At 41.7% G+C, this 15,327-nt stretch overlaps 1 protein-coding gene and 1 long non-coding RNA gene across 2 annotated transcripts in view; both read left to right on the top strand.

The window, feature by feature from the left end:
- LOC119177846 (rifampicin phosphotransferase) overlaps positions 1-15,327 on the top strand; it is a 117,468-nt gene that overhangs the window by 28,264 nt on the left and 73,877 nt on the right. Inside the window, exons 9-13 of the mRNA XM_075867303.1 lie at positions 10,397-10,544; positions 10,772-10,827; positions 11,061-11,191; positions 13,249-13,355; positions 13,936-13,974. Of these exons, the coding sequence (XP_075723418.1) occupies positions 10,397-10,544; positions 10,772-10,827; positions 11,061-11,191; positions 13,249-13,355; positions 13,936-13,974 (481 nt within the window). The remainder of the gene's footprint in view (positions 1-10,396; positions 10,545-10,771; positions 10,828-11,060; positions 11,192-13,248; positions 13,356-13,935; positions 13,975-15,327) is intronic.
- Positions 4,457-9,400, top strand: LOC142798964 (uncharacterized). Its single transcript, XR_012893904.1, has 2 exons — positions 4,457-4,595; positions 9,220-9,400. It is a non-coding gene; the product is annotated as an uncharacterized LOC142798964 (long non-coding RNA).

Here is a 15,327-nt window from a genome sequence, read left to right as displayed (position 1 = left end):
AGCGTTGTTTTTTAATTCCTTACCTTTAGATAAATCAGTGACATCGTCAACAAAACTTACGTCAAAAATGACAATGAAAAGCAGTAGGAAGCATACTCAATCGGTGAATATATGATTCGGCGTCGTAGTTTTACGGTGAAAGCTGCTATGAGATCACAACAAGATCTGATATTGTTGTAGTAGTTTTCCGCCACTGCTGCCAGTGTCCTTAACCACGTTCACAATAAATGAAAAAGACATAAGTAAAGAGTGCCCGGGATAGATTGGGATGCAAGCCCAGGCCCTCTTTGCGGCAGCCTATTTTTCTATCGCAGAGCTACCCCTGCGCTTGAAACTGCGTCGCAAAAGGCCCCCTTGCAGGTTTAAGGTCGGTTAAAGAATCTTATTAACATGTGTAATATGAGGAAAGGGTTACGTAACAGCCTGGCATCACTCATTGATCTATACATTTGTCCATCCACCTATCCCTCGTCCTATATATGGACGCTCTCGGGATTTTCTCCTTTTTATTGCATGTATATGAAAATTAACGCAAGAGAATATCGTTGCCTAAAGAACAAAAAAACAATGTCATTCGACACTTATAAGTACCTGTCTCGCAGATACTGAACAGATTCCCATGGGTCCCATGTTGTGCACACCCCGATACCACAGTCCGTGGAATGCGTGTGTGCTCTATAAATGTTTGGCAATCTATATTATTCCAGGAACGGTGAGGACAGAATGTAAGAATCTTGTCGTGATAGCGTTGAGAAACCTAGGTTGAAGAATGTCCGGCGTCGGTGCCATTGTCAGTCGGGCAACTACACGACGGATGTAAAGAATAAAAAAAAAGTCACGGCCTATTGCCGAAGTGAATGATGATGAGTGGGTGAAGCAGCGGGTTCGTTCCGTGTTACCGCAAATCAGCCGTCAGATTCACCAATTACGCATATAAATCAGTGCGACGGCATCTACCGTTATACACAAAGTTTATTGGTATGTTGTGTGGAGTTGTCAATTTCGTTTTTACTTCATTATTATTGCTTTGTGGTATCAGATCTAGCGTAAAGTTGGCAAAACGAGGTCTGGGCACGTTCAGACGGTGGCAGTTGCTTGTTTCTAGTCATAAAAATTGCATCATAGAGCACATCCAGACATAACTGACTGCACAAGGCAGTCGTTGTCTGTGATCGTCATCGTCATTCTCATGACGTATAGTGGGTCCCCGTGCTTTACCAGGATGGCAGAAAGAGAATGTGTGGTCTCTAACACGCTGGTTCTGCATCTTCATAAGCAACATCGCCATCGTCAGTGGCATCTACGGTACCCGCCGACTCCAACGCTAATGTATAAGCCTTGATCTTAAGGAGCTTAACCGATAAAAGCTTGGCTTCATCTGGTATTGAACCCAGGCGTTTTGATTGGCAGCCTAGTGCTGTACAGCATAGCTACGTACCGCTTCAGGAAAAGAACTCACGTTATAGAGTTGGCTGTCCACTCTGACGAAAAATGTGATATGCATATGTATTGCAGTGACTCAGAAAACTGTTGTCTGCTGTTGATCAAACCAGGAGAAATACCCTGATGACGTTTACTTTGATATGCACGTTATTGCACCAAAGTGTGCACTTCTTTTCGATAGGACATACCATTGTGTCCTAACGGGGTTTTGACGTTCCTTCGGAGCACGTTGCCTTTAGGCGCCAGTGCATCTAGTTAGGCCACAGTGGCTGCACAACCACTCATATATACTCAAACATGCTAACCCATCACACAACTCTGTGCTTAAACCAAGAAAATGCGGCATATCCTACTCGCTGACTGGTTCGCACAAAATCGATTGTCACAAAGTTTGGGATCGGTCAAAATATTTGTCCTCTACTCTTCATGAAAAAGAAATGCAACCTCTAGAGACCCATTTTTTTTTAAAGTTAGAATTGCAGTGTCATACAACAAGTCACATCTTTTACGACCGCTGGGGGTATTACCCGACGATTGATAATAAAAACTCAAAAATGTAGAAGGAAGAAACTTTCGTCATGTAAGAAAAAACGTTTGCCGATGACGGTTATAGCCTTTAAAAAATATCACCTATAGTTTTTCGACGCAAGGGCGTTTTTTGAGATGAAGAAGGAGTGGTGACGGCCTGGGAGTGTAAAATTGATGTAACTTTCACATAGCACGAGCTTCCAGGAGTACTTGTGCCATTAAAGTTGAGCATACAGAAAACTTTTGCAGCTTACCTTTTTCCCTTTTTTTGTGCAACTATGCCCAACATAAATGTGTGCACTAGTGACAAAAAATATTGTGACAAATATTGTTATTATAATAGGTTTTTTGTTATAGTATTTTTTTATTCTAAGCGTGCATTTGCATGCTACATAATAAACTTCCTCTCAAGTGCTTTACCACAATTCAGGAGTTCTCCTTCATTCTGGTGTTACTAAATTGTAGTGTACATTCTAAAAAATTTTACACACTAAAAGGTGTAAAACGGGTGTACGCATTAAAAGCACCCATATGAACACCCTTTTACGTCCCATTGTGAAATTTGAGGTGTTCGTAATTAAAACACCCTTAAACACCCCATTTACACCCTTATATTTGGGGTGTAATGAGCAAGGCTACAAATAATTGATTGATATGTGGGGTTTAACGACCCAAAACCACCATACGATTATAAGAGACGCTGTAGTGGAGGGCACCAGAAATTGCGACCACCTCGTGTTCTTTACATGCACCCAAATCTGAGCACACGTGCCTACAAGGCTACAAATGCACGATATTTTCGGGCCAATTTGCTTATACTGTTAGTATACGTTAACCATCTTGATACCAGCAAGGCTCCCACTACTAGCTCCCTGCCAGTCTAGTAATGAATCGAAGCAGAAAGTAATGTGACTGAAACGGAGTTTTCATTGATAAAGCACGCAAACTACTATAAGATGGAAGATACAATAGGAGCGACGCTTGTTCAACAGAGTAAGGGCCAATTCTCCTGTACCTGTTTCTTTCATCTGTGTCATTTGCGTGATTAGTAAACACTCACAAAGTACACTGATTTACCTGAACAAGCTATTGTTGCGCACATTGGTGTAGCAATGCATAGAACACTCCCCTCTCCCCCATAAGATCGAAGCTTTTAAAGCTGGAGATAAAACGTCCACCACCTGCAAAAAAAAAATAAAAACAGCACAGTTGTTTAGCCATAACCACCACGTCAGCAGGCCATCGGGTCCCTTAAAAACGAACATTGACGTCATGTATTTTTAGCAGGCATGTTTTATTTAATTACTGTAGCGAATGTTCATCTTCATGTGTCCTTAAGAGTGTGTCATGAAAATTAGGAAGAGGACACCGACCATAAAGAAAAATGCAGAATAAGGACATTTCGGTGACCTTGACGCAGCCTTGCTCACAATGACGGGAGGCTTGTGGACTAAATTGCGAACAAAGCTGTCCTCATGAGAGCCGAAACGCATTCTCTAGCTCGCTCTCTCCCCCTCTCTCTCTCCGTTTTTTTTTTTGTGGATCCCCTTCTTTTATTTTTATGTAACTTCCCCAGAAGACGTGCTTCGGTCAAAGCCTTGACTTTGTAGGTAGTGAGAAAACAGCATTGATGAAATATTCTCAGCTGTGGTCTTGTTCCAAGGACTGCAAGCTAAGTACAAATGTATTGCCGCAACGTGAAGACAGAAGTAGTAATTAACAGGTTGAGAAAGTAGCCGCAGGTCAGTATCTTTATTTACTGCGTGCCAGAGCGTTCCTCTTCTTTCTCGTTATTGCTTGCTGCATAAAAGCGTGCAGATGCGCGTATGCGCTGTCGTCTTCGTCTTTCTAGCAGTACGCACGTGGCAATATGTTCTCATCGAATAGTGTGACGGCCGATGCATGCAATGTTTCAATGTATTTACCGAAACGAAAGTGCTGATAAAATATCGCCTGCGTGACCTTGAATGTACAGTCCCTAAAGACCCATAGAGCTAAGCAAAAAGCATCAGCTTAGCTTAGCTTTTTCACCAAAATTCACTACATTAGGTCGGTGAAGGTGCGCTAAGCATTGCTCCTGAATATTACAAATGCGCGTTCTGACTAGTAGCTCATGCTTGCCGCACTGAACCGTCACAAAGTTCACTGCGATTCAGATACACTGTTAAAGAACAAGTATAACGCAACAGATCACTGCCACAAAAAAAAAAATAATAAAAGCAGCACCCGCGTTATCAGCAGAGGGCCGGAGCTAGCGTTAAACCGCATCTAGCCGGTCTGAGAGCGCCACAAGGCGCCATCAAGTCTCGTCGCCTAGACAACCTTGGCTGCCCGCCTTCCTCCGTGGCCGCCCGGTATTGCTGCGCGCCGGGCTCACAGCGTGGGAAAGGGGTCGACATCGTCTTACATGTCACTGCGTGCGCTGGCGATTAACCCTCCCGTGTGTGTGCGTGTGGTGCGCGTGGCTTCTCGATCGGTAAAGTTTATTAGTCGTCCTTTAGTTTGAAATGTGCCTGCGCTCTGTGCTCCACCAGTGTGTTCTGTCAGTGCTTAATATTGCGAAGGTGCACCATCCTGAAGACTGGACCTGTGGATTCATATTGTGGAGCACTCGAAGTGAAATAGTGAGTACCGCTCTCACGTTGTTCCGTTCAGCGTTTTGTTAACGGCGTGAGCACGAGAATAACGCCTTCAAACAATTTTGTTTTCAACTAGTTGAGGGCAAATCAGCATTTGTTTACTTAGCGAGAATATGTGTCCGAACTGTTTCACGGGGATGGTGGCGAAGTGTGATTGTAGGCAAGTTTTCGTTTGTTTAGATCATTTGCAGCACAAAGCAGAGTGAGCGTGCGCCGCTGAGGTTCAGCGAAGAAATTGAACAGATTTTTGCGGTGCCCTTTGTTGGCAGCCGTTTTTAACGGGGCCCGCTCGTGCTGCACATCAATTTTAGTTTACCAATTGACACATGTGTGGGGACGGCGCCTGTTAGCTCTAAGCAACGCGTCCTCTAGGAAGATGCCTGCCGCATGAGAAGAAAAACAGCTGCCAGACCCTTTCCCTCCTTCATTCTGAAAATGTTCTCGGTCGCTAGCGTCACTTGTGGCGGACGGTGCAACAACGCAACACTTTGCATAGCCTCAGAAACAGTGGTGCACAGTTGCAGGTCTCGAACAATTCTCGACTGACGCACCCCTATGGGTCGCAGATGAAAAACGCTTAGCTGGTACCATAGAGTTTCCCACAATACTTACTAGAGGGAACTCTGGCGCTAGTGTCTATGGGAGTTGCAACACACGGCGCTTCAACGAGCATGAAAATGATGGGTAGTACACATATTTGACTAATTTTCGTACTTCTGGCCTGCTTCTGGCTCCGTGTGTGTTCGTGTGGCTTGGAGCTGTTTCTTTCACGAAAACATAAATTAGCAAATGTTCATCGTTTGTGCTTCACAACCTTATTTTTTTAAGCTTACTATTTTAAATCAAGTCCTTAAGTTCAAAATGGTTCGTTCTTTCTTTCAAAACAAAACCGTAACCAGTAATAAACGAAGCCGCAAGTACGATTCGCCGCCCGCAAATACAAAGACTAGGCAAATGTGTGTACTACCCATCATTCCCATGGTCACTGAACGATCGCAGCGCCAGAGTGCCTTTTAGTTAATTTCGGGAAACTCTATGGCTGGTACCGCCCGCTGCCGTGATAATAATCTCGGTCGCGATCGCCACCGCGCGGCGCTTGCTCAAAACTAAAGGCAGGCCAATTTCGCTGGGAGCGCGAGCCATTTCCCAGGCATTGTTTAGAGGAAGCGTTGCTCTAAGCATCAACCGTGTAAGACGCATATGCTTGGGCATGTTGGTAGTTCATTTACTTTCTTTTTTTTCTTATTGCACAAAAAGACCGAGAACGGAAAACAAGGGCGTGGTGTCCATGGCGTTCTTTTCGGTTCTTTCTCGTTTTGTGCGGTAACACTATACCGTTATAACTCGGGTTGATGCATCGGGTGACAACACAACATATTGTTTCACGTTAGGTGCGCCTCGCGAAGTTTGCCTACTTGCTAATACATCCAATTTCTTTGAATTTGTCTTCACCGGTTTTTCGTTCACCCGCAACGTAGCGTGACACTGCTGTCAGCCGTGCCTATGTAGCGGATCGAGCACTGAAGCTGGACTTTTGTTTGAACAGACCTTTAGTCTGCGTGTGTGTGGTCGAATTGCCTACTTGAACAGCGCAAACGCTTGTTTGAACATAACTGCTAACGTTCGAGCACATTTTATTCAGATTGTTTCCATCATGTGTAACTTTCAAAATATTCTTGTTATTCAGAGCTTTATTGCCATCACCTCGCTTTGGCGTTTAACTTCGCTAAGTACTTCTGATGTTAAAGGTATTTTCGCTATGTGAAGCGTGTTATTAGTTTTTTGTTGCACAAAAACACTTTAATGTTATACATACTGCACGGTATCTAAGCATGTGTTGCAGCCAAAATGTAAGACTGGGCAGCATATCTATCTGGGAACACAACACGCACAGCCACTGAACAGCCTACGCTGCAGCGGGAAGGAGTTATGCTTTCTCACCCTGACAGCATGATTGAAACAAATGGCCCTATTTTAGCAGTATGCAATGGTCATTGAGTGAAGGTAACAGGCTCACTTTATTCGACATTTCCCAGCCAATTTCGCGGCTATGGCAAATGTTTTTGACAAAAAAAAAATCGTGCTGATTTAATGCACTGAAAACAGTGAACTGCTTGAATATTTCGGAGAGAAACATGTTTTTGGCCACGTGGTTGCCTTTCAAACTTTCCAGACTGTTGTTTGAGTGTTGTTTGTGAAAAAAAAAATATTTTACAAGTACCGCACCGTTTTTTATACCAATTTCGGTACATGTTAAGTAAGGGAGCTTATGTAACGTGTTTGAAACTCGGCAATAATAATACAAATTTTCGGCCACATACGTCTGCAAGCATTTAGCCAAAGTGTGTTATGTTTGATTTTTCTCATTGCTATACTGCACTTTGTATGAATATCTGAGCTGTGACTACTTACTTCACAGAAAAGATATTTTGATGAAAAATTATTTTTAGACATCTTAAGCTGTTAACATCTACGAGAAGAGATCACTCATTTCACAGAATTGTCATTTTTGTCCGTATTGATGCGCATTTTGCACCATGTGGCGGTCCAAATAAAAATCACCTTTTACCTAAATTGAAAGCAATTAAACAGTTCTTTGTATGTGACAAGTTTCATCATTACAATTTCTATTTCAAGGAATAAAATATTTTTTGAAATTTCCCATCAACGGCAATGGGGAACTTCGAGGCGTCGGCTGCTGTATGACTAAATGGCGAATGGGGAACTTGGAACTTCAAAAATCATTTAGGGGCAAAGCTCTTGAGGCCGTGGGTCATTCCCTCCTCTGTAGTCGCACTAGTATTATGTAGCCACTTGATGAGCTGCACGATAGATAGCGTTAGTGGTTTTCACAGCATATACAAGGACAAAATGATGATTTGTGTGGCGAATTGTTCGTCCGTACATTTGTGCTTTCGTCCGTTCGTCTGTGCATCCATCCGTCCGGGCTTCCGTGTGTCGGTTCTGTCCGTGAGTCCGTCCGTCTTTCTGATTGATTGATTGATTTGTGGGGTTTAACGTCCCAAAACCACCATTTGATTATGAGAGACGCCGTAGTGGAGGGCTCCGGAAATTTTGACCACCTGGGATTCTTTAACGTGCACCCAAATCTGAGCACACGGGCCTACAACATTTTCGCCTCCATCGGAAATGCAGCCGCCGCAGCCGGGATTCGAACCCGCGACCTGCGGGTTAGCAGCCGAGTACCTTAGCCACTAGACCACCGCGGCGGGGCGGTCCGTCTTTCTGTTCGTCCATACTGGCGTCAGACTGTCTGTCCATCAGTTTTTGCGTCCGGACGGACGAACGCTACGCCCCACTCATCATTATTCACTCCGTGGATATGCTGTGATCTTTTTCTCAAAACATAAATTGCTATGACAAAATTTGGCACATGAAAAGAACTGTTTATTTGCTTCAATTTAGGTACAAAGTCTATTTTAATTCAACCACCACATGGTGGAAGTTGCGTCTCATTATAGACAAAACAATTATTTTGTGAAATTTGCGATTTTTTCTCGTAAAGTTTGACAGCTTGAGAGGTCTAAAATATTTTTTCCTCCAAATATGCCTTATGTAAATTAAGCATTCACTCCTCAGATATTCATTCAAAGTGCAGCTATAATATAGAAAAATGCAGATATAACACATTTCGGCTAAATTATTTGAGGCGTATGTGGTCGAAAAATGGTAATAATATTACTGAGCTTCAAACACTTTACGCAAGCCCTTCACTTAACTTGTAGACCAAATTTGGCACGGAAGAAGATATACTTATGAAATAATTTTTTTCACAAACATCCAGACGAGATTACGGGAAGTTCAGAAGGCACCCACGTGACCAATAAATTATTTGTCTGCGAAATATTCTAGCAGTTACCTTGTTTAATGCAGTAAAATGAGCGCGATTTTTTTTTCGAATACATTTGCGGTGGTCACCAAGATGGCTGGGACGTCAATTCTTCCGTTATATAATCGTGTCAATGTCAGCCCACTCAAGAACACTAGTATCATTTGCATTTTAATACGTAACTGTACAGTACTTAATTTTACAATTTACCTGCACTGAATACCTTCTCAATGCGCATACAGTCATGTATGCTCAGTGGCATTGTGCTTTTGTGCAATACAGATAAAATATGTATATGTCGTTGCGCATCGTACTAGCTGTATTCTTTTTAATAAACTAGTCGAATCATTACCATGGTAGATCTGCAGAAATACACATGCAGCTGTGTTGATGCATACTTAAGCATAGAACTTGACATTCACTTAGATTGGTCGTTGCATGCAGCTAATGGAACGTTATGAACTTGGAGCAGCACCTTTTTATTTGCCTGCGCGAGCAAGCTGAAAGGGTAAAGTAGGGTTCATATCTACGGCACGAAAGGCATAATGATTCTGCCACAGTGCGCTTTTTATGGCGTTTATTGCTCAGCATACCTTTTCTAGCGTTTCTCACTGCATAGGAGCCCGATGCCACTGAATATGCTTGCTATGCACTCAATTTACACCTACACATAAGAAAGTAGTTAGTTATGCATGGTGCACACTGTATGTTGCACTCTTTGTGAAATTTCAGTCATTGTTTCTTGTGTACTTATTTTAGGTTTCCGGGATTGAATTTCCTGTACAGAAAGAACAGCTTCACCCCACTTCTCTCGAAGGCACCAGTCATCTCAGCGGCTGAAGATGATTGTGCAAGCAGCAGTGGCGAGTGGTTTTGCAGTTAGAAGTATACCAGCACTGACAGTACATCAATACAACCCCAGTTTCACCACCTTGTTGAATGTTCTCTTTTTTAATGTCGACATTTATACTGCGAGATGTAATAGGTTGTAAATGTGACTCCAGAAACTCGTTTACTCTTTCTACGTGTTTTTTTCTATTGTATAGGTGTCAATCAAACGCCATACGTCTTAGTCGTTTGCCCGACTAGCGCAAATGTTTTGAAAGATGTGGAGATTTATTGTATTGAAAACAATGAATGTTTAGTATAGAGAGAAAGAAACTTGGTCCCGTGACATATTTCAAAGTTTTACAGAATGCTATCAGAGTCCTGTGTGTCAGATTTGCAGTTTTTCTATAATAAAGGCAGATGTTAACATATGGGCTTGATTGTTTTTTGCTTCGGCGTTATGTTCGGTTGGACCTTACGCTACAGGTTACTTACTGCTTGCACTACTGTGGTGTGCGTGTGTCTGTGTGTGTAAGTGCCTTCCGCGTCTTTGTTGTTTAAGGCCCAGTCTACGTACACATATATACACTGGTCTCATGCAGCTCATTCAAGACCATGGTACCTTATTTTGTCAGCTGCAGAGAAGGTTCATATATGCTTCTCCCTGAGAACAATTCAGGCTTGGGCCAGTTGGTGATGTATATTTGATGGAATGAAGTGCTATGAAAGGCTCTACTCAACACACAAGTCTAAGCTTCACCTCCTGTGTCTCTGATTTTGTTGCCCATTAATCGCGCTTCATTTGATTCAGTATGCTCATCCATATAACTGCCAGCGTTTCAAGGGGGTTTTCAGTGTACACGCCACTCGCATGGGTGTAGCTTCATCCAACACTCATAGTTTAGGGGTGTTCATACACTTATTAAAGTAGGGTGTAACGTTTTTACACCCTACGGTTCAGGGTGTTTCTAAACACCTTATTGTTTAGGGTGTTCCTAGACACCATAAAAGTGTGTTGCCCATGGGACAAAACAAATACACCCTTATGGGTGTAAAATCTTTTAGAGTGTACAGTGCTACATTCAGTGACGATGAAGATCTTGCGCAGGTGATTACACCATTTCTGTAGCTACAAAAAGAGTTCCACCCAAAGTCGTCTTCTACCACGGACACAGATCTTGTGGAGTCGTCGTTGCAGCCATTGACCTCAAAAGTGAGAACTATAAAGGATGCGGCTTAAGTATTGCTCTTAAGAGGTAAGCAAACGTGTGTAAGTTTGGTGTGATTCATGTACTGTGACGCAAGCATCGGTTCAGTGAAACATGTCGTAGCGAGAGGCCTACTATAAACAAAGTATGCTCCACAAAAATTACATTATTTCATTGTTTTTTATGAAAATGAAGCTACCTTCTTTATGAGGGCTTGCAGTAACACAGATAATTAACCCTGAAAATAAACCCCTCTCTCTGTTAAATTTTTTTAGATCTCAACAAAGCATTTGCAGCCTTCCTGGTTACATAAAGCACAAGATTATTCAAGGTAACCACTCCACAGCAATACATTTTTTTTCTGGTGTAGAATCAATGCACCGTCGTTTCTCAATGTTTGCTGAAAACTGACGTTGATTTTGAAATAACGGTAAATGACTGGCTAATAAATTTTAATTGGCTGTGTTTATGACTTAACTTCTGACAACAAAGCTGCCAATATGTTTTACTCTTCATAAAAATAAAGAGAATTGTATTTGATGTACTTCTTGCTCGCTTCTGCAGAACACGACCTGAGCGGAAGTTCTCCACTTGTGTCAGATTTCCACAACGAGTGCAGCAAGATGCCTGACTTGACGGGAGGCAAGGGATCGTCACTAGCAGTGTTGCACTCCATCGCTAAAGAAGTTAAGACGGTAGGCATATTAGAACGACGAAATTCATGATACTTAGGATATAGCCATTGTAGAAAAAAAGCTAATCCTGCAAACACGAATACCACTGAAGAGTGTATTGTGCGTCTGCTTGTGCTTGTGTCTGTGTTGCTTTGTTTGTTTCTTTTAGGTAATGACGACTACTTCTTCCGGAATTGACCACTGCGAAAGGCATCGCATATTTAGTATTTGGTGATGATTTTTGTGATTGACATGTTATGAAAACACAAAAGCCTATCGATGGCTTATGGGATCGTCAACACAGAAACTGTTTATATTCGAGAAAACTTCGTTAGTCGTGAGCCCTAGTTATCTTCGTCATTATGAACTGCGCGGACTTACTCCGCCTCTTTCTGCAAGCTCTGCTTCTATCCGAGAACATATGTGCCCATCAGGCTGACGTGTGAAGGAATGAAACGAATAAGCGAGAGAAGCAGTACAAAGGCAGGGAAAAAATCGATAGATGGAAAGGTGGAGAAAGAGATATTGAGAAAATGCAAGAATAGTAGCACACAAAAGATGACATAGAAAAAATAGACAAAATAAATGTATACAGAGGCATAAAAACGTTTGAGAAACAGAATGAAAAAGAAAGCGGAAGAAAAAAGAAATAAGAAAGAGAGGAGACAAAGGGAAAGATAGAGAAGAAAAAAACAAAAAACAAAAGAAAGCATACCATGAATCATCAGGCCCACTGCAGCTTAGCAAGGAGGAGAAATAGGAAAGTCAGTGTGAGGAAAGGGAGAGCATCGGCGATGGAAGGGGGAAGAGGAGCGAAAGGAAGAAGTAAAAACGTGAGGCATAGCCTTGTAGGATATAGTACAGCAAGGAGCAGGAAACGAAATTGAGGGTGAGGGGAAGGAGGAAAGAAACACCACCAATGCTACTTCCTCGGTTTTCGCGCGGCTACTGCTGAGCTGTTTTGTTTTTTTTAGTGGTGGTCAACGCACCATTGAAAGATTCTTTGTGGAGAGAAAGACGCTTTATGACTTCATTTCAGGCTTTCCTGTTTGTTTTATTGTTATGTTATGGTGCTTTTGAAAAATGTTTTTGAATATGCAGTGGTTCTTGATTCATACATTTGCACTCATAGTTTTCTATGACATATTCAGTAGGAATGTTACAGTGAGATCTCCGAAACGTTTGCACGTATTTTGGTTCTACAGGACTTCATGCAATGAGAAATAAAGTTAAGAAAACGCTCAGCCATATAAGACAACATACGAAAGACTATGACTAGGGTTTTTGTGTATTGCAATGTACCTGTTGAACAAACGGAAGATGTTGGAGCTTTAGTTAGAGTCCTGAGAAACGCAACTAGCACGCAGAGGGCTTAACCTACGTTGGAACGGGCAGGCTAAGCCTGACTGCCGCATTTTGGGCTCTCCGGATGGGGCCCAAAGCTGATACGCCTTTTGGGTTTTCTTATGGCGAGAACCACTTAGGTGTGTAGTCTTGATCACTGCGGACAAGTTCTCTGATTTGCAATAGGCTTCACAAGATGAGGCCACCACTCCTACAACAACAGCTCGCCATGATATGGAGTACATACCCAAATACACTGACTGTGATTTGGTGGTTTTGCACCGAACGCACCTTGGCAGCTTGTTGTGGGACCGGAGATGCACGCAGTTACTCATCAAGGCTGTCCTATCTCTGTGTTATTTTGAATATCTTATACAGCTGCTGCGTGGCATTGTCGATATAGCTTATAGAGTGCAGAAGGCCTAGTGGCGCGAACAACAGGTTCGAGCTGAAGTTTAACTCAGGTACACCGTCATGTCTTATTCCTTCAGGTTCCTCATTTCTGTTGTTATTTCTTCTAGCAATCGTATTGGTGCGGCTGGTCCTTCAGGCGTGAGACTTGACACCTTCTTCAATTAATGAAAAAGAAAATGAATGATTGTAAGTTCACGCGGAAACACAAGTCGCAAAAGTCACATATACCACGTGTATTTTACTTTGATAAAGAAGCGTTCTTCAGTGTGATGTGGGTGCATACGAGAAATGTCATTTCACAATACTTTCTATTGGTTTAGTTTTCAGTTCCTCGTGGATTTATTGTCACAACCACGTCTTACAAGCTCTTCTCCTCCAATGAGGTTTTTCGAAAATTGATGCGAGAAATGGAGGCATCAATGACTGGGTGAGTGTCCGTTTTACATCAATAATGCCTTATTTTAAATGTGTTTCTGAGCACGAAAACGACAATAGTTATAGATAGATGGCAGATAATGATAACATTGCTGCCTAATTAGATAACCTCTTTGTGGCGCCTCAGAAACATGCTTGATCAATAAAGCATATTTCACATTTAAGCACCGGTTCTGCTTCTTTTTCAAAAAATTGCGACATATGTTTTTTACGAGCTTAGCAGTTTGTACTGTGTTACTCGATGATTATTGCAGGCAGTCGAAAAGGTGTTAAGCACGCTAACCTTGCCGAGGCTCTTGAGCATTGAGAAAAAGTGGCTTGATGGAAATTGAAAAGGCGGTAACTCTATCTTCATTGTGGGTGCTCCATTATGGAAGTACGAAAAGTTTCATCAAGTAACTTCACTTTTTCTTTCCACTCACTTTTACCTGCGGGCACATGTACGAATGATACACGTTTGGTTTGATGAAATGAATGAAGAAGTAGTTCAAGTACGTAATGCGGTTCATTTTGTGCTGGTGGCGGGGATAATTTAGTAGCCAGTTTAAATTTCTTTCTTACTTTTTTTGCAGGGATGATTGGCAGAAGGCTATGAAAGACGCTTGCATCAAGTATGTGTACTTTACTAGGTAGTCTTTACACACATCAGAGATGATTTAAATAGCTGCATAGAACCCTACTCAAAATAGAATGATAAAAACTTCTACAAAAATGTGATATGTGCAATAGATCATGGAACACGAAATGCTACTTTTCTGCCTAGGAAACGTAAAAAGAAAGATTAACATTAAAGTTTTGTGTCCGACCATAACGTAGCCATAATTATTGGGACTACGTTACTTAACCCTACTTTATTCGTGTAGCTTCACAATGAATATTCTTTTTGCAACTGCAACCAAGGCATCATTGCAGCCTCTCCGATACATTTCCACTTTAAAATTACAAGCTCATATTTTATAATTAACGTGATTTTGAACAGAGGTGCATGGTGAAATTTTATCTGCTGAGTGAAGCTATTCTGAGAGGCCGTCAATGTTCACACTTGAATTTTTTGTCGAATCGCTAGTTTCAATGGCCATTTCCAACTAATTGTTAGAAATAGGGCGCTAAACGAATTCTCCCCGTTTTATTTATTATGCTACAATCAAGGGCGAAACAATCATGGTACGGCACCAGTTTCAAGACACACGCTCACATTTCCTGCAAAAGATCGTAGTTCTTCCTTCATTTTGTGAGTTTCGCCACACAATCATAATCTTTAAAAATATATAAAATAAAAGCGAACATTTACCAGACAGTTGACTGTCATTGTAACGTGTAACCACTTTTACAACGCAAAAATTTCTGCTCCTTCAAATATCAATTGCGGGTCATTCATCCTTTAGAAATCCTTCGTTTTAAAAACGTAGTGTTTGTAACCTGGGTAAAACTTTGTTTAGTTAAAGTTATCCAGCTTTCGAGTATATGCTTTTTATACATGACAAAAGAAAGTTTAAAATTATTTTATTATAAACCACCTCGACTATTTAGTGGTATGATAAACAATAAACATTCTGCAACACGTAAATTTTTTTTTGTCAAGAGGCCAAACTGTTTTTATCTTGAGAATATAGGCGTGTTTCCAACGAATAAATAGGCTTGCTAAGTTAAGGATACAGGAGACAGTGACAGCACTTGACAGCAACCACAGAGTATTTAAAAGTACAGTGCCAAAGAGGATCATGAGCCTTCGACAAGATTGCTCTTGGCATTGAAAAATCAGCTGGCTTGTCTAGAATACTGTACTACCCCTGTTAAGTCTGCTTCTGTTACGAATCGTGTTTCTGTCGATGGGTTCCCTTATTTACACCGAATCAACGGGTGGGAACATTAACCGTCCATTCATTAATAAAGACTTGAAGGACTCTAGAGTTGTGCCTTGAAAAGTAGAACGCAATAGCATAATCGAACCCTGTTAGCATTGT

This window comes from Rhipicephalus microplus, chromosome 1 (genome assembly GCF_043290135.1).
Source record: "Rhipicephalus microplus isolate Deutch F79 chromosome 1, USDA_Rmic, whole genome shotgun sequence".
Lineage (NCBI taxonomy): Eukaryota > Metazoa > Arthropoda > Arachnida > Ixodida > Ixodidae > Rhipicephalus > Rhipicephalus microplus.
Note: the sequence above shows the minus strand (reverse complement) of the source record. Positions and strands in the feature narration are given on the sequence as shown.